This window comes from Emydura macquarii, unplaced genomic scaffold (genome assembly GCF_026122565.2).
Source record: "Emydura macquarii macquarii isolate MOO-44397 ecotype Brisbane River unplaced genomic scaffold, CSIRO-AGI_Emac_v2 contig_1790, whole genome shotgun sequence".
Classification (NCBI taxonomy): Eukaryota; Metazoa; Chordata; order Testudines; family Chelidae; genus Emydura; species Emydura macquarii.
In genome coordinates, this window is record NW_027131927.1 from 5,934,787 (window position 1) to 5,960,592 (window position 25,806).

At 49.7% G+C, this 25,806-nt stretch overlaps 1 protein-coding gene across 1 annotated transcript in view; it reads left to right on the forward strand.

Annotated features, from left to right (window-relative positions):
- The first annotated feature begins 207 nt into the window (after window positions 1-207).
- The window catches only part of SLC1A5 (solute carrier family 1 member 5), a 32,969-nt gene continuing 7,370 nt past the window's right edge, over window positions 208-25,806 (forward strand). The window contains exons 1-6 of the mRNA XM_067556793.1: window positions 208-890; window positions 19,438-19,480; window positions 20,651-20,737; window positions 21,625-21,791; window positions 24,187-24,420; window positions 25,382-25,576. Of these exons, the coding sequence (XP_067412894.1) occupies window positions 337-890; window positions 19,438-19,480; window positions 20,651-20,737; window positions 21,625-21,791; window positions 24,187-24,420; window positions 25,382-25,576 (1,280 nt within the window). The 5' untranslated portion in view covers window positions 208-336. The remainder of the gene's footprint in view (window positions 891-19,437; window positions 19,481-20,650; window positions 20,738-21,624; window positions 21,792-24,186; window positions 24,421-25,381; window positions 25,577-25,806) is intronic.

Genomic DNA, 25,806 nt, shown 5'->3' on the forward strand with positions numbered 1-25,806 from the left:
CCGCCCACACGGTTAACTGGGACCTTCAGGCGGGAAACCACCCAGCCTCCCACTTAACGCCTCTCAGAAAACGCCGACACCCCGCCGCCCCCCCTGCCTTTTATTCTCCGCGCCCCGCCCCTTGAGGCGCTTTCCACCAATCACCGCCCGCTCTCCCTCCCCCCCTCCCGTGCAAAAAGCGCCGGCGCTTCACTTTGGTTCTTTCTCGGCTCAGCCGGTCAGTCTCGCACGGCGCGCGCCGGGCCGGCACAGCTCGTGGCAGAGGCGGAGGGGCCGCGGCGCCGCGCTGTAGCCGGGAGCCAGGCAGGCGCCTCCACCCGACGCTCCCTGGGGGCCATGGCCGCGTGCAGGGACCGCATCCGGCTCCCCTCCGGGGAGAAGGGCGCCTCCAACGGGGAGATCGGCCCGCAGGACGCCGGCCCCGGGGCCCTCTGCCCCCCGCAGGGCTCCCCCGCCAAGGGCGCCCGCGTGCGGCGCTGCCTGCGCGCCAACCTGCTGGTGCTGCTGACCGTGGCCGGGGTGCTGGCCGGGGTGGCCGTAGGGCTCGGCGTGCGGCAAGTGCCGGGCGGGCTGAGCCGCGCCGGGATCCTCGCCTTCTCCTTTCCCGGCGAGCTGCTGCTGCGCCTGCTGAAGATGATCATCCTGCCCCTGGTGGTCTGCAGCCTGGTCGCGGGCGCCGCCAGCCTGGACCCCGCCGCGCTGGGCCGCCTGGGCGGCTGGGCCATGCTCTTCTTCCTGCTCACCACGCTGCTGGCCTCGGCCATCGGCGTCAGCCTGGCCTTCATCATCCGGCCCGGGGAGGGGGCCGCGCCGCCCAGCCTGGGAGACGGAGGGGACGGGGCCATGCCCGAGGCCAAGGAGGTGGCGGACTCCTTCCTGGATCTCATCCGGTGAGGCGCTGGAGAAGGGGAAAGACGGAGGGGGGAGCCACGTGTCTCCAGGGGCCGGCGCCTGGGCCGGGGGGCCGGTGCCTGGGGTGGGCGCGGGACGGGCGGTACTTACCTCCCCTCGGCGCTGGTGTCTGCGGGGACCCGGGCAGCAAGGAGGGAGGCCCGTGCCTTAGGCAAGACTTGATCCGGTAGCGAGGGGGAAACAAACACCTGTCGTCTCCTCTCCCTTCCCGGATCTAGGAGGGACCCATGTCCCGGCTGGCCACGCTGGCTCCATCCTGGCTCCGGCTCAGTCCCTGGCAGGCAGCAGATCCCATCCTCTGCTTGACGGTGCTTTTGCTAGCCGAGCAGCCTGAGTGAGTGGCCCGTCAGATGGATGGGGCTTCCTTCCTTCCCAGTCCTGCTCCTTCCCAGTGCTCCTGCAGCTGCCCTTCTCCACGGTGGTAGAGAGGGGAATCCTGCTCATCCTGGCTTTTACCCCATTCAAGTTGATGGGGAGATATAAAGTGATCCCTTAGCTATCCCTGCACTGGCTTCATTATCCTTTGGATATATTATCTGGTCTCCCCTGGCATTGCAGCCAGCAGAATCCATCCACTCAGCTTCCTGCTCTCCTGAACAGTTACACTGTGTTGTAGGCACTCCCCCCATTAGACATTAACGCTCCATTGTTGGGGTCTGATCTTGAGAAACAGGATATAAAGCCTGCACTAAGGCAATAGTCTAAAACCGCACTCTGGAGTAATCTCAAAGGCTTTCTACCAACTTTGTTCCACCTTCAAACTCCGTCCACTAGTAACTAAAGCATTGTGGGTCCCTTGAGAGTCTGATTTGGTTGAGAGGGGTCTCTCCAGCTTGTAACATCCTGGGGTGAAAGCTACTCAAAAATGTTGGTGGAGAACATGATTTGTCACCTGCAGTGTTCCCCCCCCCATCCTCTTAGCTGGGGATCCCAAAGTGCTACAAAGAATGACTTTAGTCTCCCAGCTTCTTGGCCAGTATAGTTGGGGAAACTGGGGCACAGTATGGGTATCTTGGGCAAGTCTCCACGTGAGTTTATGGCAGAGCTGGGAATAGAACCTGGATTCTCTGACTTCCAGTCCTGTGTCCTGGTCACAACTCCATCCTTTCCCCTTGCTGAAGGCTCATTAAATGCCTGCTGTGGAAAGAGTCATTTTGCTGCTTGGATCCTGTCTGCTGGACAGCAAGGGGAGCTTGTAAAGTCCTGACTGGTACTCTAAGCCATGTAGTATGTCAGGAATGGTGGGAAGTCCAGTCGAACAGTGTTTCTCAACCTTTTATGATGCCAGAGACCAGCTTACTGCCTTCCTAAATTGTGTCAATGAGGATCTCAGGGACCAGTGCCGGTAGCTGAGAAATGCTGCAATAGGAGACCAGAGGAATGTGTTAGTCTCCTAACACTTCTGACTCAATGTTGCCTGCATATTGCATTTCCTGTCTGTTACAAACTTCACGGTCTCTTACAGACATTTTCTTCCTAATGGTGTTGAATTTATGCAAAGGCTGCCTGGCCTCTAGGCTGTTAATTCATTAATATTTAATAGGCATTTAAACTGTACAAGCCTTTAATACAATATTTGATGTACAAAATTTAATAAGCATTTAAACTATACAAGCCTTGCCAAATTATGAAAGGGAGACATCCCTCCAGGCTCTGTCAGATGCTGTTCTACCAGGGCTTTGCTCTATCCAAAAATCTCATTTGCAGTAAACATGGTCCATTTGCAGTAGACATTCCTGATCTGGTTGCAGGCTGCTACATAGCAGCCTGCCATTGTGAGAAAGGGAATGAGACCGCATCGGGTTTTGCGTTCCTCTCCCTTTTCTGCCCCCTCTCCCCCCGCCATAGCTTTTACCAAAAAGTCTGGTAGGGAGAGTCTTATTTGTGATAGCAGTTACCTTGATCTGAGGAGATCCTCCCCTTGAATTTGCTGAGTCACGGTGAGTGGTGGTTGAATTCAAGTTTCTTCCTGGAAGATTACAGGAGATGAGAAGCCCACATGGAAGAGAAGTGTTATCACAAACTGTAATTTGCTGCTGAATAAGTATTGCATTATCCTACACAAGGGATTCTTAAACTATTTTTGCTGGGACCCCCTTGGAAAATACTTCAGACTATAATGACCCCCCAAAGTGCTGACCCCCCATGCCATGTCTCCCTTACCAGCATGAGTGGGGCTGACAGCTCATGACTCCCCCCAATAACCTTGTGACCCCCAGTTTGAGAACCCCAAGGGCTCAGGAGGAGGCAGTGCAGGCAAAGCTGACTGTACTCTGGAACAGTCAAAAGTTCTTTGTTTCTATACAGGTAACAAAGGGAGGTGGGGTAACTAGATCCCTGTCTGGGTGGAGTGGGGATGTGAGGTATGCATTATCCCTGTGTTGTGACTTGTCCACAGTCATGCAGGCTGTAGCAGAGAGGGGATTAGAACCCAGGTCTCCTGACTCAGTCCTTTGCCTTAACCACAAAGACCAGCCTTCCAAGACCTATGGCATCTCTCATACAAACTTCATGCCAAAGGGAGCTGACTTGTGATCTGCGGTTATTTGTCCTCCCACAACTGATGAATGCAAAGGTTCTTTGTGAAAGGATTGGTTTGAAATCTGAGGTGACTACCACACTGAGCTGGTATAAATCTGACATTGTGAATTTATCAAGTGGGAATTGGGATTGGTTGAGCTGCATGCCTGGATTGGTGTTTGAGCACAGAGGGTGGGAGCTGGGCTTATTGATGGAGAGAGCTTATTGTGGCAGCAGGCTGTTCCTTGCCTCTGCCAGAGAGGTGATACCATGGCAGGCGTGGGGGTATGGACACACACACTAGCACTGTCTATTGTCTGTCTTGCCCAGTGCAGTATCTCTGATCTCTGCACTTTAGGGCTCCACAACCAGCACTCAAGGTGAAACACACCCAAGCTTCGCAATAGCGGCAAGCTCCTATGCTTCATTTACGTCTATGTGCTTAAATGAGATGCACTGTTTGTGTCCCTGTTCCTGTCTTGATGGATGAACAGAAATTTCTTGTTGCAGGAGTTCTCCATCAACTAAAACCAAAAATCCCTGCCTAGATGACGTGTGTCCTAGCCCCACACTTAGAGAGGTAATGCCTATTGGCCGGAGAACGAGGTAGCTGCATTCTGGACACCTGCCCCAAACTGCCCTCTGTTCTTGTGATCTCAGCCTGCAATGGCTCATCTCTGATCAGCATGGCTGAGGTGCTGCTATGTCCCTAACAGCCGGAGTCTCCTACACTCAGTGGAGCAGACAAGTCAGAATTTCCCCTCTTCCCTGCAAAGCTGTGAATGTCTTATGCGTGAATCATGTGGAATGAATCACACGAACTGACATTTGAAGAGTTGTTGTGCAGGAAATATATATTCCAGTCTCTCTCTGTTCTTCATGGGCTTTTTACATGGCTTGGGGCTAGCAAGCTAGCTACCGAACAGCCTTCTCTTGCCAAGGGCTCACTGGCTCAGACACAGTGCTCTGCTAGTGGCTCGCTTACACATAAGCCAGTGTCTTATGCTGAAACTCCCTTGCCTCAGTGGAATGAAAATGTAGCTTGTTTTGGATGCCCTGGTTTTGTCCGGGACCAAACCAAACAGAGGCAGTCACCACTGGTCCAGTCTTGGCGAGTGAGGGGGGCAGAGAGATGATGATGTAGGTGGAGTCCTGTCTGATGCAATGTTGGCTGTGTGTTGAGTTTGCTGCCAGGCAGACCAAGTGCTGCATGGGGTGGGGCTGAGACTGGAGCACAGCTGTGGGCAGGCGTTCTAGCACTGGCCATGTGGAGCCTGGCTAGGGGAGTAGCAAAGCAGGGCTTTGAACTGTCAAGCCTGGGTTACAGTCTAAAACGAAACTGTCTGTCTCAAGTCTAGAAAAAGTCTAAAAATAGCTCTTCAGTTGCCCAGAATCAGAGACAGGAATACGTACGGTCTTAAAGCTACATAACAGTTCCTCGGAGCTAGCGAACGGGAGTTTTGCAAGGGAGTTCTTCAGATGGAGGAGCAGCTACATGACCCCTGAGGAGAGTTTGATGTGTGTGTTTGTGTTGTGCTTGCTGCTTGACTGAAATATATCGTGTGGTCTGTTTGTGGGACTGGCTGCTTATACTAGAGGCCTGCTAGGCAAGGCTGAGTGCTCCTTAACGAGGCACTGATCCCCAAGCCCTTTACCAGCCATCAACCCTTACCCAGAGGTGGGGTTACTCCGGGAGAACCAGGGTTTTGCGAGGGAGTTTAGTGGGCAGGGGAGAAAGATACACTTCATTAACATTCTGTAAACCAAAGACGACAAGCTCCTTCCACCCCATAAAAAACAAACAATAAAAGAGCTGCAGGAGTAAAAAGAGAATGCAGAGAGAAGTCCAGCAACAGAGTAGGGGCTAGCCAGTTTATTGCACTGAATACAGCATGTATGATTACCTGCCCTATGGGTGGGTGGCATATGTGTGTGCATTCAGTGGAAGGAGCTCCTGGCTCTCAGAGACTGCATACGGGCTTTGGAGACCAGTGTGGCTGAACTGGAGGAGCCAAGGGAGACAGAGGTCCATCGATGAGACTTTCTGGGACATTGTAGAACAGTCCCACCCCCAGTATGACAGCCTCTGTGCTGTGGAGGAGAATGAAGATCTCAGGGAAGGGGAACATCAAACTGTAGCGGAGGGAAACGGTCCCATAGTTGGGATCCTCCTTCCAGATGATGTCATGGTATCCCCTCGCACTGAGGATACCTCTCTAGGACAGGGAACACCAGTTATTAGGGAGAGAGAGATAATAGTAATGGGGAACTCTATCATTAGAAACATAGATAGCTGGGTTTGTGATGACTGGGAGAACCGCATGGTGACTTGCCTGCTGGATGCAAAGGCTGCAGATCTCTCGAGACATCGAGACAGACTTATGTGTAGTGCTGGGGAGGAGCTGATAGTCGTGGCATATGTAGGAACTGTCCCAGACTGTCAGTAGAGGAGGTTTTGGAAGAAATTGATAAATTAAACAGTAATAAGTTACCTGGACCAGATAGTATCCATCCAAGAGTTCTGAAGGAACTCAAATGTGAAATTGCAGAACTCTTAACTTAGAGTATGTAACACATCATTTAAATCAGCTTCTGTATCAGATGACTAGAGCATAGCTAATGTGATGTCAATTTTTAAAAAAGGCTCCAGAGGTGGTCCTGGCAATTACAAGCTGGTAAGTCTAAGAGTACCAGGCAAATTGGTTGAAACTATAGTAAAGAACAGAATTATCAGACACATGGATGAACATGATTTGTTGGGGAAGAGTCAATCTGGTTTTTTATAAAGGGAAATTGTGCCTCACCAATCTACTAGAATTTTTTGAGGGGGTCAACAAGTATGTAGACAAGGGTGATCCAGAGGTTATAGTGTACTTAGATTTTCAGAAAGTCTTTGACGAGGTTCCTCACCAAAGGCTCTTAAGCAAAGTAAGCTGTCATGGGATAAGAGGAAAGATCCTCTCCTGGATCAGTAACTGGTTTAAAAAATAGGAGACAAAGGGTAGAAATAAATGGTCAGTTTTCAGAATGGAGAGGGGTAAATAGTGGTGTCCCCCAGGGGTCTGTACTGGGACCCGTGCTGTTTAACATATTCATAAATTATGTGGAAAAAGGGGTAACAGTGAGGTGGCAAGATTTGCAGATAATACAAAACTACTCAAGATGGTGAAGTCCAAAGCAGACTGTGAAGAGTTACAAAGGGATCTCACAAAACTGGGTGACTGGGTAACAAAATGTCAGATGAAATTCAATATTGATAAATGCAAAGTAATGGACATTGGAAAACATAATCCCAACTATACATATAAAATGATGGGGTCTCAGTTAGCTGTTACCACTCAAGAAAGAGATCTTGGAGTCATTGTGGATAGTTCTCTGAAAACATCCACTCAATGTGCAGCGGCAATCAAAAAAGCTAACAGAATTTTAGGACTCATTAGTCAAGGGACAGATAATAGGACAAAAATATCATATTGCCTCTTTATAAATCCATGGTGCGCCCACATCTTGAATACTGCCTGCAGATCTGGTCACTTCATCTCAAAAAAGATGTATTGGAATTGGAAAAGGTACAGAAAAAGGCAACAAAATCATTCAGGGTATGGAACAGCTTCCATATGAGGAGAGATTAATAAGATTGAGACTTTTCAGCTTGTTAAACAGGCAGCTAAGGGGGTGGATATGATAGAGGTCTATAAAATCATGACGTGTGGAGAAAGTAAATCAGAGTTGTTTACTCCTCAACACATAATTTCATTTGATGATCCCTAGTTCAGTAGACAGCAGACTTAAAATGAACACACAGAAGTATTTCTTCACACGATGCACAGTCAACCTGTGGGACTTCTTGCCAGAGGATGTTGTGAAGGCCAAGACTATAATGGGGTTAAAGAAAGAACTAGATAAGTTCCTGGAGGTTAGGTCCATCAATGGCAATTAGTGAGGATAGGCAGGGATTGCTGTTTGCCAGAGGCTGGGAATAGGCAACGGGATGGATCACTTGATGATTATCTGTTCTGTTCATTCTCTCTGAAGTACATTGGCCACTGTTGAAAGACAGGATACTGGGCTAGATGGACCATTAGTCTGAGTCAGTCTGGCTGTTCTTATGAGGTAGTCTGTACCCCAGAGGCAGCACAAGAGGTCTGTGGTCTATTGCTGCTGGATCTGATCCACCTCGACTCCCAAAGTCTCAGGCAGGAGTGCTCTTGGATGTGATTGGGGAGCATAACTAGAATAGCAGGGTGGAATGGTGAGAAGGCTCCTTAACCCATCTGAAAGTATGTGTTGTAAAATCAGAAATAGTAGCCAAAGGGTCCTTTTCATGGTTGGGTTGGTGCATATTTTTTGTGAACAGGTTTGTTCCCTTGCCTTTCACCAGGGAGAGTTAAAGACAGTTGTGCTTTAGTTGCTTGGCTTAGGCCATGTCTCCACATACAGCACTGCAGCTGACCCATTACAGCTGTGCCACTGCTGCGTGTCAACGGCAGAGCACTCTCCTATCTGCATAAAAAAGCCACCCCATGAGTGGCATGAACTCTCTCGCCCACATGGTGCCGTGCACACTAGCGCTCGTGTTGGTGTCACTGAGTCATGCAGGAGGGTGGCATAGGCACCCTCCTGAGTGACATACATCCTTCTGATGTAAGTGGTGGGAAGCTGTGGCTTTATTCAGGGTCGGGGATGTGAATCTCTCTTAAAAAAGAGGAGAAATCTCTGTAGCTTCCTGTTGCTAATGAACTATTATTGCCTTTGTCTGAGTTAAAGTGCAATGAATGTCTGCTTCCAACTTGGCAAAATTGTAGCCTCTCTATTGACATTTTGCTGAAAGGTGCTCGTAGGTGCCAGCAGGTGCGGCTGGCTCCAAAGACAATCACAGCCCTCATTAAAGCCAGTGGGTGTGCCAAGGACTTCGACCTAAAGCATGTCTACACTTGCAAGTTAATTCAGATTAAAGTATGTTGTGAATTTAAAGAGCAATGGCTGTTCTTAAACAACTTGGGCTACACCTTCAGTGCAAAAAAAAAAGTTGGTGGGCACATCTTTTTGTTGTGTTTACAGCAGGAAAACTGTATGTGGGGACAAGGCCCTGTCATTTGACTATGAGGTAGTACAGACCTCACCCAGCTATCTCTTCCCTTCTCCCAGGTTGACCTCGCTTTGTTTACTTTGCAGTAAAATGACAGCTTGTCACCACTAGGATTTTGTAGCGGGATGGATAGGGTGGTGGTTTCTCCCATGGTTAAAAATTCACCTTATGTTGTCCACGAAGACCACTGCAAACTCACAGTAGAAGCAGTTAAGTCGCTCTGTGTAGTAAAAACAGCCACTGACAATGGGAGCTACCACCAAAGGCACGGGGCTGTGTGGCAGGTCAGACTAGGCTGTGTGAACTAAGGAGTTGCCAATGAAGGGGCTAGGAGTTTGTGTTGGCGGCAGAGCGCCGAGACAAGGAACTGTGAGCATGACCCTCAGAGAACTTCTTGGGCACAGAGTGTGCTGGAGTGGCAGCCTTAGGAATTTCTGAGTAAGGAAACTGCCTGAAGTTTCTATGGTGTTTGGGGAAACAGGACTCTGGACGCCAAATAAACAAGGTAACAGCAAGAACACTGACTCATCTATTTCTCCTCCTAATAGAAATGCCCCTATTAGGCAGTGGATATTGGTCAGCTGCTCAGGCCAGAGGGGCAACTATGATCATTAACTCTAATTATCCTTTCTCCTCTAAATAACAACCCCGTTTGGAGCCTTTACAGTGGTCAGCAGAAAAATGATTAACTGGTGTCATGATCTGTCTTAAACTTGCTGATTCGAGGTCAAACAACATTCTCTTCCCCCCCCCCCCCCTTAAAAAAAAAGCCACCAAGTGATGAACAATTGGTTTCACAACCTAAGGAGAATCTAAAGAGCCCAGCTGGGCTCTTACTGCCTCGGGCACTCTTTAGGGGCAAAGATGAACAGAAGTGCTACTGTGGAGTATCAGAGGCAAACCTGATCTCAGTGCTCACTCCCATACTGCATCGGCCTGGTTAAGAAAGCGGAGTAACTGTTCTGGAATAGAGTTCCCACACAGGGAGCTGTTCTAGACTAGCTTCTAGCTAGGCTGTGTAGAGCAATCCAAAGGAGGCACCCTCATTTCCAATGATCTCTTTTGCTTTACCCAGATGCTACTTGGAAGGGTCACTTTACTCCATATCCAGCATGGTACCTGTTCGATATGGGCCAAAGTTGTTTACCTTAAACCAAAGCTTCTGGGCAAAACAAATGCGGAGATAAAATCGCACACCATCTAGAGAAAGGGATCATCACTGATACATCTGATACGTAATGGGGTTTGTATGCTTTGACTCTCTCTTCAGTTTACTGCCAGAGTGGGAGGAGAGTAGATGTTGGACTCTGAATCTTATTCCCTTCTCTGCACTGACTTGCTTTACAACTCAGGTCATGTTGGTCTTGATCTTCCTTTTTTTGAGGCTCTCCAAGCACAGAGGCCAAGCGGTACTGTGTGTAAATGAATACCGTAGCTGGCTGACACCATGTAGACTCCAGAGGCTGCTGTAGGATTGGTAGCTTAAACTAATATAAACTGCTGTAATTGTCCAAACTTTTTGCTTGAAAAATTGTAAATAGGTTCAGGGTGGCTGGCTGTGAAAACAGTATGCATTTGTAGCAGCTGGGATCCTACCCTGTGGCTTTTATAAAAGACTAATCCAACATAAGAAGGATTTGTCTTTTAAAAAAAGCCATCGTTAAAACTGTTCCCGGTACAAATATACAGACCTATGTGGCAGAACTCAACAGCCCCATTCAGCCACTGTTCTGTCAAGATAAAGGGCCTGTGCACTTTGCATGAACTAATAACTCGTTACATGGCTCTCAAAGCACCTCAGTCTTTAATGTATTTATCCCCAGAATCCACCAGGGAGGCAGGGCAGAGCTATCTTTCCCCATCTGTACAATGGGGGAAATGAGGCACAGAGAGGCTAAGGGACTTATCCAAGGTCACACAGAGGAAGTCTTTGGCAGAGTAGGGAATTGAAACTGGCTCTCCAAGTCTCAGCCTAGTGTCTTAATCAATGGACCATTTTTCCTGAAGTGACTGGCTCATGTGCCTAGGTGTCCACAGGATGCAGCTCAAAAGGAGAGTTTAAATTGATTAGACCAAATTTAAATAAGTTTTTTAAAAGGTTATTTTGTGTCCTGTACCTGTCCTGAATCTCTTCTCACTTCCCTCCCAGCCAATTTTTGAGCATTACAATCCCGCTTAAGTTTTTAAAGAGATTTGTGTCCCCTGACTCAACGTACGGCTGGGAATAGCTCACAGGTGCAACAGTGACACTTCACAGGGCAATGAGACATACAACATAGCAAAGAACTTGCTCTTAAAATAGCAATCCTGGGTGTCTGTAGCAAGAGTCAGATGGGCAGGATTCAGGTCAATGTGATTGGTAGACAGGGTCCCTTTAACTATAGCAGCCTGTGCTGCCGCCCAGCTGACGTTTAGACAGATGTTAGAGGTTCTGTTCATTCATAACTGCTGCCCACTTGAGATATCTATGGGAAGTGGAAGAGATACCTAGGATTAGCACTGCAGTTTTAGATGCAGCCTTGACTTCCTTAAGACATGTCTTGTGTCATTAATAGGCTCCATCTCGTCCTTTCACAGCAAGGGGGAACTGAGGACAGAGTGATTGGCTTTCGTGAAATGCCAGGAAATTCCAGCTTAATCTTCAGTGATCCTGTTTTTTGTTTTGTTTTTTTTTAACTGGGACTTTGCTCCCTCTGGAGGCTTAGCATGCTCAAGTGAAGCCGTAAACATGTTTATCTGGAGGGGCTGGAACGATCAGCATCAGGGATTTGGAGCCTTTGGTTTGAATCCGACATGGGCTGAACATCTGTTTGCCATCTTATGGTTGCTCAATGGCCTGTGTGAAATGAGTGTGATGGGTCTTAGCTCAGTTCTAGCAGACAGGTATCCAGATCCAATGACTCCCAGGAAAACAGATGATCCCTACAGCATGTGTGGATTCTCCCTGCATCTAGGCTCTGCCATCCTGATCAGAGTGAGCGACTACTGGAGCTGAGGACCTTTCTGGGAGGCAGTGTTGTCTAATGGGTAAAGCACTGCACTGGGGCTCTGTAGATGTGTGTTCTGTTCCGACTTTGTCACTAGCTTACTGAATTAACTTGCCCAAGCCTTTTCCTCTGCCAAATGGGGGCTAATGGTACAGACCTCCCTTGGAAAGTGCCCTGAGATTTACAGATGAAAAGCACTGCTGTTCACTGTGGATATTCCTGGCAATGCAGATAAGTGCTGCTGGCTGAGACATGCCTGGGTGTGTGGCTATCCCGGCCATTGCCTTTGCTGTATCTGCCTTGGGCAGAAGATTAGCTCGCCAGACTCTGGGGCTGGCAAGACAGCACCTTATTTTGAGAGATTAAATCAGAGATGCTTGAGGATATTAGATTTTGTCCCTACATGCCAGGCTTTCGTACGTTGACATGTGATGTAGCTAAGCATCAGCATGCACTTGGTTATAAAAGATCAAAGACCTTATCCCTGCCTTGGGAAGCTCTGACACAGACAGCGTGTTGGGAGAGCCAGGGAAGTGTTCCCGCTGGGCTTCTGCTTGTCTGGAGCAAAGGGATTGCTCTCATTATCTCTGCCAAGGGCAGAGGGGGCCCACACGCTTCTGAAACCTCATAACAACCAGTTAGATTTTCTGCCATCCAACAGTAACTGTCCCCCCTCTTCTCTGTTCACGGTCTCTAACCAGTGATCATCTGAATCTGGAACCCCCAGGCTGCGGCTGCAGGCACAGGAAGGCTGCTCAGACCACACGCCGAGCAGTTTGCGTGGAAACAGAAGGAAAGCTCAGCCTGTTGAACCTGAGGGATGCAGGGAGGAGATATGCTGGCCTGTGATGCTCTGCCATGTTTGTGGATGGTGTAAAACCCAGCTCGGCTCAGTTGGCGTGAAAATTATTATACGAACATCAGAGCCAGGAGACCCCCCTAGGGATGGCACAGGAGCTAATAGGATTGCATGGGAAAATCCCAATCTTGCATTAATAGAGCATGAGCGCTCACAATTGTCCATATCCTCGCCACTCCCCTGGGAGGAAGGGCAGAGCTGTTCACTCCGTTGGACAGATGGAGATCTCAGGCAGACGGAGGCTGAGTGATTTGGACAAGGTCATATAGGAAGTCTGGTAGAATATGGACTTCAGCAACAGGTGGTGTGGCTTGGGCCTGCAGAGCCTCTGTGGGCAGGAGAACAGGCTGGAAAGCCACTTCTTGATTTGAACAGCAAAAACCAGAGAACCCACTTCAGATATGTGGGGCCTGATTCTGTTGCCTGTGGGACCTTGTGCAGTCACCCACACCAGTGTATACTGTGAAATGCCACCATGCTGATCTGGTGGTATTTCACTCATGCTTTGCGCTAATGTGAATGAGTCATAAGGACAACAGAATTGGGCCTATGAGTCGTCGTTGTCGTGTTCTTCCTCCCCGCCCCCCCCCCCTCCCAATAGTCCTTTCCAGCCAGTATAGACCAGTCCTGTTTAGTAGTGGGTGGGATCAGTTCAGGCTGCTCAGACTCCAGTTTAATTGGTGCATCTGCACAGAGGGATCTGACTCCTTGCAGATGGGAATGATTGCCACAAAACCAGGGTGTCAATTCAGCCTTTGTCCATCAGCAGAGACTGCAGCTGTTAATGAATGTGCCCTTCTCTCCTGGGATTGAGACCGGTGCAGATGGAAGCTGCTTGGGGAGACCCCGGTGATGGGGTCGAGCTCTCTACATATGCAGAACTCCCCACAGCCCAGTTGCTCATGCTGCCCCTGGTGCTGGGCTGTGTGTGAGGCTGGCTGGGTAGCTTGTAAAGGAAGGTGATGGAACCAGCTCCGTGGCCACGCTCTGGGAATGGGGCAGGAAGGCTGACACTGGTCCTATTGTGCAGGATTAGCTGGGGGCACATGACGGCTGAGTCTGTGGAGCTTTGCTGCTTTTGGTACTTGCTGTGGCTGCACTTTGGATGAGAGCTGGCTTCTTCCCTGGGCAATTTGGAGATGGGTGCTGAGGCCTGAAGCAAATCGTAGGCATGGCAGCCATATACATCCTCTTCCAGAACCTGCCTTGAATGCTCCTCTCACCTCTTCAGTGGATAATCCCCTTCCAGTGGGGGGTATACACCCCCCAACCCCTCCCCCCAGCTAGGGCTGAGCTGGGCTCGGCTCGTGCTGTTTGCTTTGGATCAGGAACGTTTCCTTGTGGGCAAAGCCAATGGCTCCCTTTGGAACCAGTCTGTGCTGGAATGTAGCAATGGCGGGGGTTTGGCTGTGGCGGCCCCACGGGACTGCTGCTTGGATTTGTGTGGCAGGGAAGATGCAGGCATTTCACTGCTGTCCCAAAGGGATGTGTGACCCTGTGAGGGAGGGAGTCTCTCGGCCAAGTTGATCCACAGGAGCTGGTTTGGACTGTGATGTGAATGAAGGGCTAACTGCCTGGGTCGCTCTCCACCCCACCTCGGCACAGGTCAGATCTGCCTTCAGTCTCAGGACTATTTAAAGAGCCTGTCAGCTCTTCCATGGGCAATGCCCACTCCCTGCTCTGATGGAAGTAGCCTTTCGTGTCTCATTGCACCAGGGGAGGAGTAAGGAAAGGATGGCTGTGTGGCTGAGGTGCAGCTCTGGGAGTTGGGACGCCAGGCTTCAATTCTTATCTCTGCCACTCGCTTGCAATGTGACCTTGAGTGAGCCACCCTCCCTTGTGTGGGCCTCCACTTCCCCCATCTGTGACAATCAGGGTTGGCCAGACTGGATCAGACCAGGGGCTCATCTAACCCTCTCCTCCCACAGAAGATACCCAGGTGTTGGGATAACCTGTCCCCCAGGAAAATTATCCCCTGACCCCAATAATTAGAAGCTCGCTACCCCTGAAGCAAGCAGGCTAGATCTCTTCCAGAGCGCCTGGTTCTTAATATTAATGACCAAGTCTGCATATTTTAGTTATTCTTATGAATCCTGCTAAGCTCCTGGCTTCCATGTTGGAGTTCAATGAATGAGTGCAAAGAGCTTTTGAGATCCTTGCAGGGATGGAAGGTGTAGAGAGAGAGAGACAGGGTGGTTCTGATAGTGAGGCTATAAACTCCCGCTAAATGCATTGCATGGGAGGAAGTCGGCCAGCCCCTTGCCAAAGTGAATGAACCTGTTCTATTCATTCCCTCTGAAGCACCTGGCATTGGCCACTGTCACGCAGGACACTGGGCTAGATGGACCATTGGTCTGACCCAGTATGGCTGCTCTTATGTTCTTAAAGGGTTTTGTGTTGGGTCTAATCTCATCAAAGCTATGCTACTTGATTCCCTGGAGGAGGGCAGACAGATCTATGGATGATCTTTAACTAGGAAGGGTGGTCAGTGTGTTAGAGGAAGGTGGTGGGACCCAAGGATAAATTTGGGCAGGGGGAGGCTGATGGGTCAAGCACAATGTAACACAGCACTGTATCAAACTGACAAAAGGAATTACTCCTGTAGAAACATACCAATCTATAGCATGTCAAAGGCCTGTGTGGTGACCTCTCCCCTACCAGCTTGCTGGTGAGGTTGTCGCTATCCTGTAGGTAGGCAACAAAGAGGTTGTTGTGAGTTGCCCATAGCTAGAGAGATGTGTCGAGGACTGAGGCATGTGTGCTTAGGGGAGATGTCACAACTAACTTGTGGGTGCCAGGCATAAATTCCTTTTCCTAAAGGATGGGTGGCATATAGCGGAGCTGATCAAAGGCAAAAATAGAAACTGCAACTGTCAGGGAAAATGGTATCCGGTGGAAGTCTTTGATATCTGGCTCCACCTCGTTAGCTGCATATCCTGGAGCATGCTGTGCTGCACCTAATCTGGTATTTACTCTGCTGGGGACAGTCCTTCTGATTAGTTGCTCATCAGAGGGGATGATCTGATCAGACAGATTGGTGTTAAATGAAAGTGACAACGGTGCATGAAAAGGCCCCATGGACAGTTTGTGAGGCAAATATAAATATTGCCTTTGTGCCAGACCTCTGATGAAGAGGTGGAGGGGCTGGCTCTAAATCCCTTTATAATATACTCCTGTCATCTAGTGATAGAGTTCTGAGTTAGCACCCACGACTCCTGTTAGCCTGAGAGCTGCCTGGACTCTGACTCACCTTATGTCAACAGAATTGTCTGCTAAATTCCAATCCAATTATTGCTGCAGAGGACAACATGCTTCCCTTGGAACATTAGTCCACCTGACAGTTGATGATGCACAAGAAGGAACGAGGAAGCATAGCCCATTGGATTGGGAGCCGGGGTCTAGTCCCAGCTCTGCCACTGACTTGCTTGGTGACTTTGGGCAAGTCATTCCCCCTGTGCCTCCGTTTCCCCTCTTGCTAGATGTAGGTACTGCTCACAACACAGTGGGGCTCCCTGACTCAGATGAGGCCTCTGTGCTACTGTAATATTTGTAGAGTGAGCAGACTGTGATTGGGGAGACTCAGCAAATGTGGGGTTCCCCTGATGCTGCCTTTTAGGGACTTTCAGATCAGCCCTGGACTGCAGTGCAAGTACATCTCAGAGCACGCTCCCACTCCCTACGCCGACTCTTAATGATGTCACTGAGTTCTGAGCACGGGGTTTTGAAGACTCGTGCTCTTTTTATAACCTGGCATCATGCCGCTAGCAAACAACCCAACAGCCAGGCAAATAAATCAGGTTCAAAGCTCTGTGTGTCAGGACTTGTGGGTTCTATCCCCAGTTCTGATTCTATGTGACCTTGGAAGAATCACTCGATCTCGCTGTTCCAGTTCCCCCTTTGTAAAATGGCTAGAAGAGCTACCTACTTCCCAGGCAGGTTGTGAGAGTTGGGTCTTGTCTAAACAAGGATGTTGCCTCAGATTAACGCAGACAAGCTAGTGAATTACTTTAGCAGATCTGGCTGCTGTAATGAATCCTGTTTAGCACAGGAGTAACTCCACTTTGCAGTTTAAGGTTCACATGGATGCATTCCGAACTGCTCTGCTGCTGGCGTTCCTCCTGTTGCTATTGCCCACTGCGTTGCTTCACATCTGGATTGGCCGGTCTGTGTCCCGCCTTCTGCTGTGGGCTCGTCTTGGCTGGATGTGTGCTCTCGAAGTGCTGGCATGCAGCCAGGTATGCCCCTTTTCAATACCAGTGAGTTCACACCACATAGTTCCACATGGATTCCTGCAGACCTCCTGGGTTTAATTTGCAGCTCTCCAGCGAGAGCAATGTCCACCGTGGGACTGCAGCCAGCTACAAGACACTGAGATGAGGGGGCACTGCCAGACCTGCTTCCAGTGCCCAGCTCTCTCAGAAGTACCCGAAGACAAGGGCTGAGAACAGGGTTTCCAGTAACACTCGTAACGTGGGCATGTAATGGGAGCACCTGGACTCCACTTGTTCCACCATTGCCTCTAACAATGATGTGGATAGTTTTTTCACAAAGCATCCGAGATGACAAGGCAAGGGCCCAAGATGTCTCGGGTACTTTCCATGACCCTATGTAATAGCCCAGGGTCCAATCACAAGGAGGTCATTGGGGGTAGACAGGAACTGTGTGATACAGCGCAGGTGGCCAAAATCAGCGTATGGAGCCATTCCAGAACTGCAAGGCATTTTCAGTCACTTCCTAGAGTGGTTAACCTTTGTGTTCAGTTGCTGTAAAGATTTATTTTTGCAGGGCACTTGATGCTGATTCATGGGTGTTTATAAAAGAAAATATAAGGCAAAGGCTGCTCTGTACTTTAGCATGCATATTTCAAGGCATTGTAGCTTTCTGGGGACAACTTGTATAGCTACTGTTCTCTTTCCACTCCTACTGCACCTGGATAGACACCATCCTCAGCGATCACAGTGCTGCATAATCTCCTAGGTTTGCTCTTGCCTTCTAGAACATGACGGCCTGAGGCTGGTTCTCCACCCTAAGGCTTGGATATGCATTTCTGCAGGCTACTACTACCTTGCCCCCTATCCACCCAGCACTATTCCAAGGGTGCTATACATGTGGGAAGAGAAGAGGGGACGGGTGTTCCCAAATCAGGGGGAGAAGCAGTGCTTTATCCCTCTTGGTTTGGGGACTAGCCCTGGACCAACACATATGTGATCTTTCTGATTACCCTTAGCATCAGCTCTGCCATGACCTGTGCATACAGGGGTCCTGGCACCCATGAAATGCTAGCAAATCTCCGAAGATGCGGAAACATGGGAACTAGTGACTGGCTCCTACCAGGGCGGAAGGGTGGAGGGATGGCTTCCTGGACCCGTGCTGAAGGAGGGCAAGAGAGGCTGTGGCCCTGGAATGGGAGCTGGTGCAGAGGCAAACAGCTGTGCCGCAGGACTTTTGGTGGCCAAGCGCTGTCCCTCATCCTTGTCCTCCCCTGCCAACTATGCAGCACCCACCATAGTGGGACCGCCAGGGTGGGGGAAAGACAGATCCTTCTGCAGGGGGTTGATTGCACGCCATCTCCAGGAGATTGTGAGCACCCCACGAGTTGGGCACGCTGCAGTTGGATTGGGCTTAAGTTTGCAGTAAGTTCTTAGTTATTGTGCAGAGTTTTCAGTAAAGTAGTGGATTTGCAGAATATGTTACGTGTTAACTCATCTTTTGGTCCAGCTTGGCTGGGAAATTCTATTACCTCACTTCCATAACATCCCTCTAGCATATGAATTGCTAATAAAATCAGTACAAACAGGGGAGTCGCTGTTTTAGTTCCAGTACTTTCATTGCCCCAACTAGCCCCTGGCCTCCATGTAGGCACATAATGCATTCCTGAGACTATTTCCCTGACCCCTTGGGCCATCTTTTCTCAGAAGCTGTCCGTGATGTTCAGAAATTCTCTCCGCCTCTTATCCAGGCTCTTCCCTGCCTCAAAGATGTGGTTTGACAAGTGATGCTATGTTCTGCACAAGGCATAAAATGATGAGAAGTAATCAACCGCTTCCCTTCGCTCTTCCAAATGCCTGTGTCACTGTCATAGTGGTGAACTTTGCCCAGTAATCAGCTAGGCCTTGGAGCATCATTTTGATTAGTCTCTGGCCTGGGTGTGTGGATGGTGCAGAGAATAGGCATTGATGTCTTAGCTGTTGTCCCTCTGCCATGCAGGATCCCTGTCCATGCACAACAGGCAACCTCCTGGGCATGGCCAAACTTTGCTGGGGGCAGTAGCACCCTCTTACTAGTCTTGCACACCTCCAGGAGACCAGCCCTGGCATGGATCTCTAGGAAAGTCACCTGCTGCTCATCCCAGTTCAGCAGCACAATCCTAGCCATCCACAGCAGCAGGGGACCAAACCTAGCGACGGTGCTCCACTCAGCAAGGCTGCTCCGGCTGCATGCCCTGCTGGAGTAACAGCTGGGTTTCCTTCTCCATCCGTGGCCGGTCGCTGCGGCATCCAAAGCCTCTGACTCAAACCTGCCTAGACATGTGGCCTCGTCCTGTTTGTGCTTATGACCGTCATGAGCGTGGTGCTCCGTGTGTCCCCCAGGCTGCCAGATAGCAGTTTGCAAATTGCTCTGGCAAAATACATGTGAATTATGGGATGTTAGGAGAGGAATCATGGGAGTTTGCTAGACCCACCTTCCCCAAGTCCCACAATTCCTCTAGATGCTGGGAGGCTTCCCCCAATGCACCCTGAGAAAAATCACATAGCCCCATGGTGCAAAGTTCAACTCGATCTGCCCAGAATGCTACATGCTTCATTTGAACAGAGCAGAACAAAGCAGAGCTGTGTGGCTGCAGTAACTAACGAGGTGTGTCTGTAGGCGACATAACAAAGCTGCATGCTGTGCACTTCAGCTTGATACAGTACAGTTAATTCAGGGAACTTAGAGTGAACGAACTAGATCAATGTCACTTTCCTGTATAGACAAGCCCTTGCTCTGAGATCTCTAATGGGAAGGAGGCTGGTTTAGAGACCTTCTGCTTCTCTGATGCTTCGCTATCTAAATATTTCCCTTCTCCACAGGAATGTCTTCCCTTCCAACCTGGTATCAGCTACGTTCCGCTCGGTAAGTGACACACTGCATTATCCCACGTGCTGCGCTTTGCCCAGCATCTTGCCGGGCTCCCCTGAATAACCTTTCTAGAAACTGTCACTGGGCTATTTGTCCAAATGTAGGACGCCATCCTAGTGCTACCTGCACTGCAGAGATCCTCCATGTTGGGGGCAGAACTGTCCCTGTCACTGTTCAGTAGAGTATATGGAACCCAGCGTGTTCCCTGGTTCATACTACAGATGGTACCATGTTTTGTGCATGTTGGTGACAGCCAGGTCCCCGGTGCTGAATCTTGTGGTGTATTGCAGGCTTCTCAAGAGCTGCCTTGGGTGAGAAGTGCCCTCACTATGTTTATATAGCACTTAGCACACTGGGGCCTCTGGGAAAAGAATAAATGTTGAACCTGATGTTGGGTGCATGATTCCTGCTCTAGAGATACAGTGGTGGTTTTGCTGAGTCACTCTGAATTAAGATCAAGGAGATCCAAGTACCAGTAATGCAGTTGATCTCTCCAGGTTCTTGTAATGGGTCTCCCATGGTATCTGATGGCCTCCTGAGATTAAAAAAAGGACAAATAGAGTGTGTCCCTTAGAGACAGAGAGAGCCCTTAAAGCAGAACTAAACTCTGGTGGGTGGGGTGGAGGGGGAACTCAGGCTGAGAGGTGTATTACGAACCAAGGCAAATCCCAGATGAGGAAGTAAATTCACCCATCTCCATTGCGTGGGAACTCTGCCTGCTCTCGCTGCAGTGCATTTAATGCACCTGGATTCTGAAAATACATCTGGGAACTGGCGAGCTCTGCGGCTAAGCACCTGATTATAGGATTTGGGTAGCAGCTGAAGGCCTCCGTGTAAGCATCACAGTGATTGCAGGGTTTAAATACAATGTAGTTTGGCAGGTGTATGTATTGCTCATGGAACAATGGATCATAAGCACATCTGTCACAGCGCTAACCTTTGGGTTATATGCATTTGTGGCAGCTATGCTGTGGTTATATCTGTAATTGCAATGTAACTAAACACTGTGCAGTGTGACCTACAACTTCTGCCAAATGCAAATACTCCCCACCCCCTTGGCCTCTAAGCAACATTGGGTGGGTTTTTCAGTCTGAGCCTATCTTGTATGTGGGGTTAGATCATGAGACACGGTAAAGCAGTTTATCTCCCCTTATGTCTCTCCAGTACGCTACCCACTACAAGCTGGTGGTGATCAGGAAGAACGTCACCGATGAGCTGGGAGTGCTCAATGAAACTGTCCAACAGGAGAAGGTAAGAACCTCTTCCTGGGCAGTGGTGCCACTACAGGCCATGCTGGGCTGATCCCTACTGACATGGCTTCATGGACCCTCAGCCTTGCCTCTGCTGCTGAGAACTCAGGGAGCAGGTGAAACGACTGTCATCCCAACACCGGGTCAGACAAGCTGCACATGGAGCTTTCTGCTTTACAGCAGAGACCAGGCTGGTCTGTGTCCCATTGACCCTTTTGCCATTGCTCTGGAATAAGCCATAATCGCAGGCAGCTTCTTCATGGCATGGACATAGTGTGCCAGAACTAGAGGCTTTGCATCCGGCTATGTTCCATTTACAGCCGTCTCCAAGGAACCCTTGGAAGAGCTGGATGGACCTCCTTAATACATGATGAAGCCCTGTATTTTTTAAAATTGAATGGTGACTGATAGGCAAGTTCTAAGAACATAAATCCAAGAACAGGCCATTACCGCTGCTCCCCCTTGTCCTCATTCAAGTGGTCATAGAAGGACTCTCTAGCTTGACTCCAACCTTCACAAACGCTGTCCAGACCATCTCCCTTATTCCTAGAGACGCCACCCAGCATGGCCCTCCATGGAAGCTCAGGGTTGTACAGATATCCGTTCAGTAGTGTGAGCGCTGGGCAGAGGATCAAAAAGACAAGACGCAGACAGCGTATGCGTTTGTGTCTCAGAAATGCACGGAGGTCATCTCTCCAGGTTCTTCAGTGCTTCTGGGACCTTAAAGCATTGATGATTAAAGTTCTACAAGGCTCTCCTTTCATGCCAAACTCATGTCAGTCAAGCATACGCAAATAGCTAGACCCTTTTTCTGTTGCCTTGTCTGTTGTCTTTACTCAGCTACCTTGTTGTTCTGATGACAAATGTTGATCTCTTCTCTCTGCTCAGGTTCCCTTTGGAGATGAGGTGGAAGGGATGAACATCCTGGGCTTGGTGGTTTTTGCCATCGTCTTTGGGATAGCTCTGCGAAAGCTTGGGCCCGAGGGGGAGAACCTGATAAAGTTCTTCAACTCCTTCAACGAAGCCACCATGTTGCTGGTCTCCTGGATCATGTGGTAAGAAAGAGCAGCTAGTTGCGCACCCATTGGGACAGGAGGAGGGTGATTCAGTGAGGGGTGGGCATAGACTGGTAACTTGGCAATAAGACCATCTCCTAAAGTGCATTCCCCTGGGCAGGTAGTCAGAGCTGTTGGGGTTGGGTGTAAGGACCTGGGGGGTAATTATGGGGCTAGATGATAATGGGGATCTACCAAGGCTCTCAGATAGAGCTGGGTGACGATTCTGTGCTGTAATGGAGAACATTCCACTGGGCTCTGTGCTAATTCGTTAACATCCTCACTCCGAAAGAGCAGGGCTTGCACTCCAGCATGAACAGTCAGTGCCTTACTCTCAGGCTCTCTTTGCTTTCCAGGGGCGCAGCCCGTGCCCTACCCATGGCGGGCCCCACACTCTGTTCCCTGTGGAGCTGGAGGGCAGTTACTGTGGCACAGGGCTTATCTGCCATGCACAGAAGCAGCTGCTAGGCACAGGCCAGGCCAATTCCTCCCGTGGCGGCATGTGGATGGTGTGAGTGGGGCCTCAGGAGAGGGCGGGGCCTCGGGGGAGGGCTGGTACCCCCCCTTCCAGCCTCTCGAAAGGCAGGCATCACGTGCTGCCCATGAATAGAGTCTTGTCTGAGCTTGAGGAGTGAATAGGAGGGATCAGCAAAAGTCCTCCTGACCCAGGAGTCTAGCTGAAGCAGACTTCGTATTAACCTCTCCTGGGATCCTGCACCACTGACTCCTCTTGTTGTACCTGATTTGTCAAAGGCTTTCTGAAAGGCCCCTTGCCAAAGTTTTTTAAGCAAAGTAGGCAGTCATGGGATAATAGGGAAGGTCCACTCATGGATCAATGACTGGTTAAAAGATAGGAAACAAAGGGTAGGAATAGATGGTCAGTGCTCAGTGGAGAGAGGTAAATAGCAGAGTCCCCCAGGGGTCCGTACGAGGACCAGAACTGTTCAACACATTCATAAATGGTCTGGAAAAAGGAATAAACAGCGAGGTGGCAAAATTGCAGGTCATACAAAATTACTTAAGATAGAGCAGGCTGTGAAGAGTTACAAAGAGATCTCACAAAACTGGGTGACTGGGCAACAAAATGGTGATGAAAGACAAATGTTCATAAAAGCAAAGTAACGTGCACTAGAAAACATTATCCCAACTATATACACACAGTGATGGGGTCTAAATGGTCTTTTGCCACTCAAGAAAGAGATTTTGGAGTCCTTGTGGATAGTGTTCTTAAAATGTCTGCTCAATGTATAGTGGCAGTCAGAAAAGCTAACAACCATTAGGAAAAAGATAGATAATACCAGTAAATATCATAATGCCATGGTACACCCACACCTGGAGTACTGTGTGCAGATCTGGTTTCCCATCTCAAAATTGGGAAAGATACAGAGAAGGGCAACAAAAATGATTAGGGGGATGGAACAGCTTCCATATGAGGAGAGATTAAAAAGCCTGGGACAGATCAGCTTGGAAAAGAGACGACTAAGGAGGGTTATGATAGAGGTCTATTAAAATCATGACTGATGTGGAGAAAGTGACTAAGGATGTGTTCTTTACCCCTTCACATAACACAAGAACCAGGGGTTACCAATGAAATTAAGAGGCAGCAGGTTTAAAAGAAACAAAAGGACGTACTTCACCCAACGCATGGTCAATGTGCAGAACCCGTTGTCAGGGGATGTTGTGAAGGCCAAAAGTACAAGAAAGAATGAGAAGTTCCTTGACGACAGGTCCATCAAAGGCTACTAGCCAAAATGATCAGGGACACAGCTTCAGGCTCTGGGTGTCCCTAAACTTTTGACTGCCAGATGCTGGGACTGGATGACGAGATGGATCCCTTGATCATTGCCTTGTTCTGGTCATTCCCTCTGTGGCATCTGGCATTGCTGCTGTGGAAAGACAGGACACGGGGCTGGATGGACCATTGATCTGACCCAGAATGGCCATTCTGACGTTCTTGTGGATCTCTCTCACCACCCCCAAGCAGCATGTGCTAGGCATGCAGGAGATTTGGATTCCTCCTGGCCTGGGAGAAGTAGCATGGACTAAGAAGGGGATTGGGCCGAGTTTGGGGGAAGTTAGGAGCCTGAATACCTTTGAGGATCTTGGCTTGGGAGACAAGACTCCTGGGTTCTCATCCTGGCTTGGCCACTGTACGCAGATTTGGGGCAAGACACTTAACCTGGCTTTTCCCATTTACAAAATGAGGATAATTGCCAGCCTCTGGGAGGGGTTAGTTGGCCGGTGTTTGTAAACTGCCTGTGATGTACTCTCAGTTGGACCCTTTCCTGCCCCAGCTGTTCTCTCCTCGGAGCTGCTGGAAGATAACGTGGCACCCTTGCCGCTCTCTATTGGCTGAAGGGGTTTCCCTGTCTTCACTGGTCTCTGCTCCCCGTAGGTACGCTCCCCTTGGTATCATGTTCCTGGTTGCTGGCAAGATTGTGGAGATGGAGGACGTGGTGATCCTCTTCACTAGCCTGGGCAAGTACATCTGCTGCTGTGTCTTAGGACACTTCATCCATGGCTTCATCCTCCTCCCGCTCATCTACTTTGTCTTCACACGCAAGAACCCCTACAGGTTCCTCTGGGGCATCTTCACAGCACTGGCAACTGCCTTTGGCACCTCCTCCAGGTACTTCAGTGCTAGCTGGGGAAAAGGGGGCTTGAGTAAACCTCTCTTCGGGAGGCTTCCATCAGATCAGTGAGGCGCTGGCTGCCTGGCTTGGAAAGGAAGGGAAAGAGGGCGATACAATACTGGGGGGAGTTAGAAGGCCCCTTCATAGAGTCTAAGGCCACCAGCTTACCTAGTCTCACCTCATCACTGACTCTACCCAGCTACCTGCAGACTAAACCCAACAATCTATTTACTTCGTGATTCAAGAACCAAAGACAGTGCTTGATTATGCTAAAAGTTGAGGAAAATACTACCCCATCTTCAGCGGTCCTGGGCTGCTGCTGCTCCCATTGACTCCTGCTGGGTTTGGGGCTCAGCACCTCTAAATCATGACCATAGTGTAGTGTTAACCTGTGGAACTTACTGCTGCATGATACTAACAAGGTTAGTATCTTTAAGAGTCAAGAAAAGTAATCGCATGTTTCTGGGCAATATAATCATGTCCAAGGTAGGGTGCAGTAAGTAGGGCTGTCCATCCTTGGGCTTCAGGGCATAACACCTCACTGGGGTGAGGAAGAAACTTGCCCCTGTTAAACAAGGTGCATTCAGTTCCCTACGAAGCACCTGGCCATGGCTGCTGTCCAGCAGAACATATAGACCAATGAGGTAACAAACTAGGTGGGGCTGTTGCCCATTTCTAGCGTAGCCTAGGGGTGCCCGTCTCCCACGGGGAGGGTGCCTATAGGATCTGGTAGGGTAGTGGTTTTCAACCTTCTTTCATTTGCCAAACTCTAAAAAAAAATTTTGAATGGCAGCACGGCCCCCTTTGGAAGTCTTTGACCCACAGGTTGAAAACCCCTGCATGAGGGAGCTCTGTGCTTTTCCCTCCCCATACCTGGGGGTGTTGCCCTTCCTGAGATACACACCCGGCTCGAGGCCTGGTACACGACTCGGCATACATGCTCTGATCTCTCCCCAGCTCTGCCACGCTGCCTCTGATGATGAAGTGCGTCGAGGAGAACAACGGCGTCTCAAAGCACATCAGCCGCTTCATCCTGCCCATCGGAGCCACAGTCAACATGGACGGGGCCGCCCTCTTCCAGTGCGTGGCGGCCGTCTTCATCGCCCAGCTTAACAACGTCTCGCTCAACTTCATCCAGGTCATCACCATCCTGTGAGTGTGGGAGCCCATGCCCTGCTTTGGTGCCGGCTGCCAGAGAATATGCCCTGTCCCCCCCACACCTCCAGGATGTGGGCTGGTTATTAGCCCTGGCTTACGGAGAGGCGAGCTGGGTGCTGAGGTACAGGGAGGTGATGGGACTTGGAATAGAACCCAGGAGTCCTGTCTCCATCTCGAATCACAAGACCACACTTCCTCCCAGAGGCAAGAGTCCTAGACTCCCA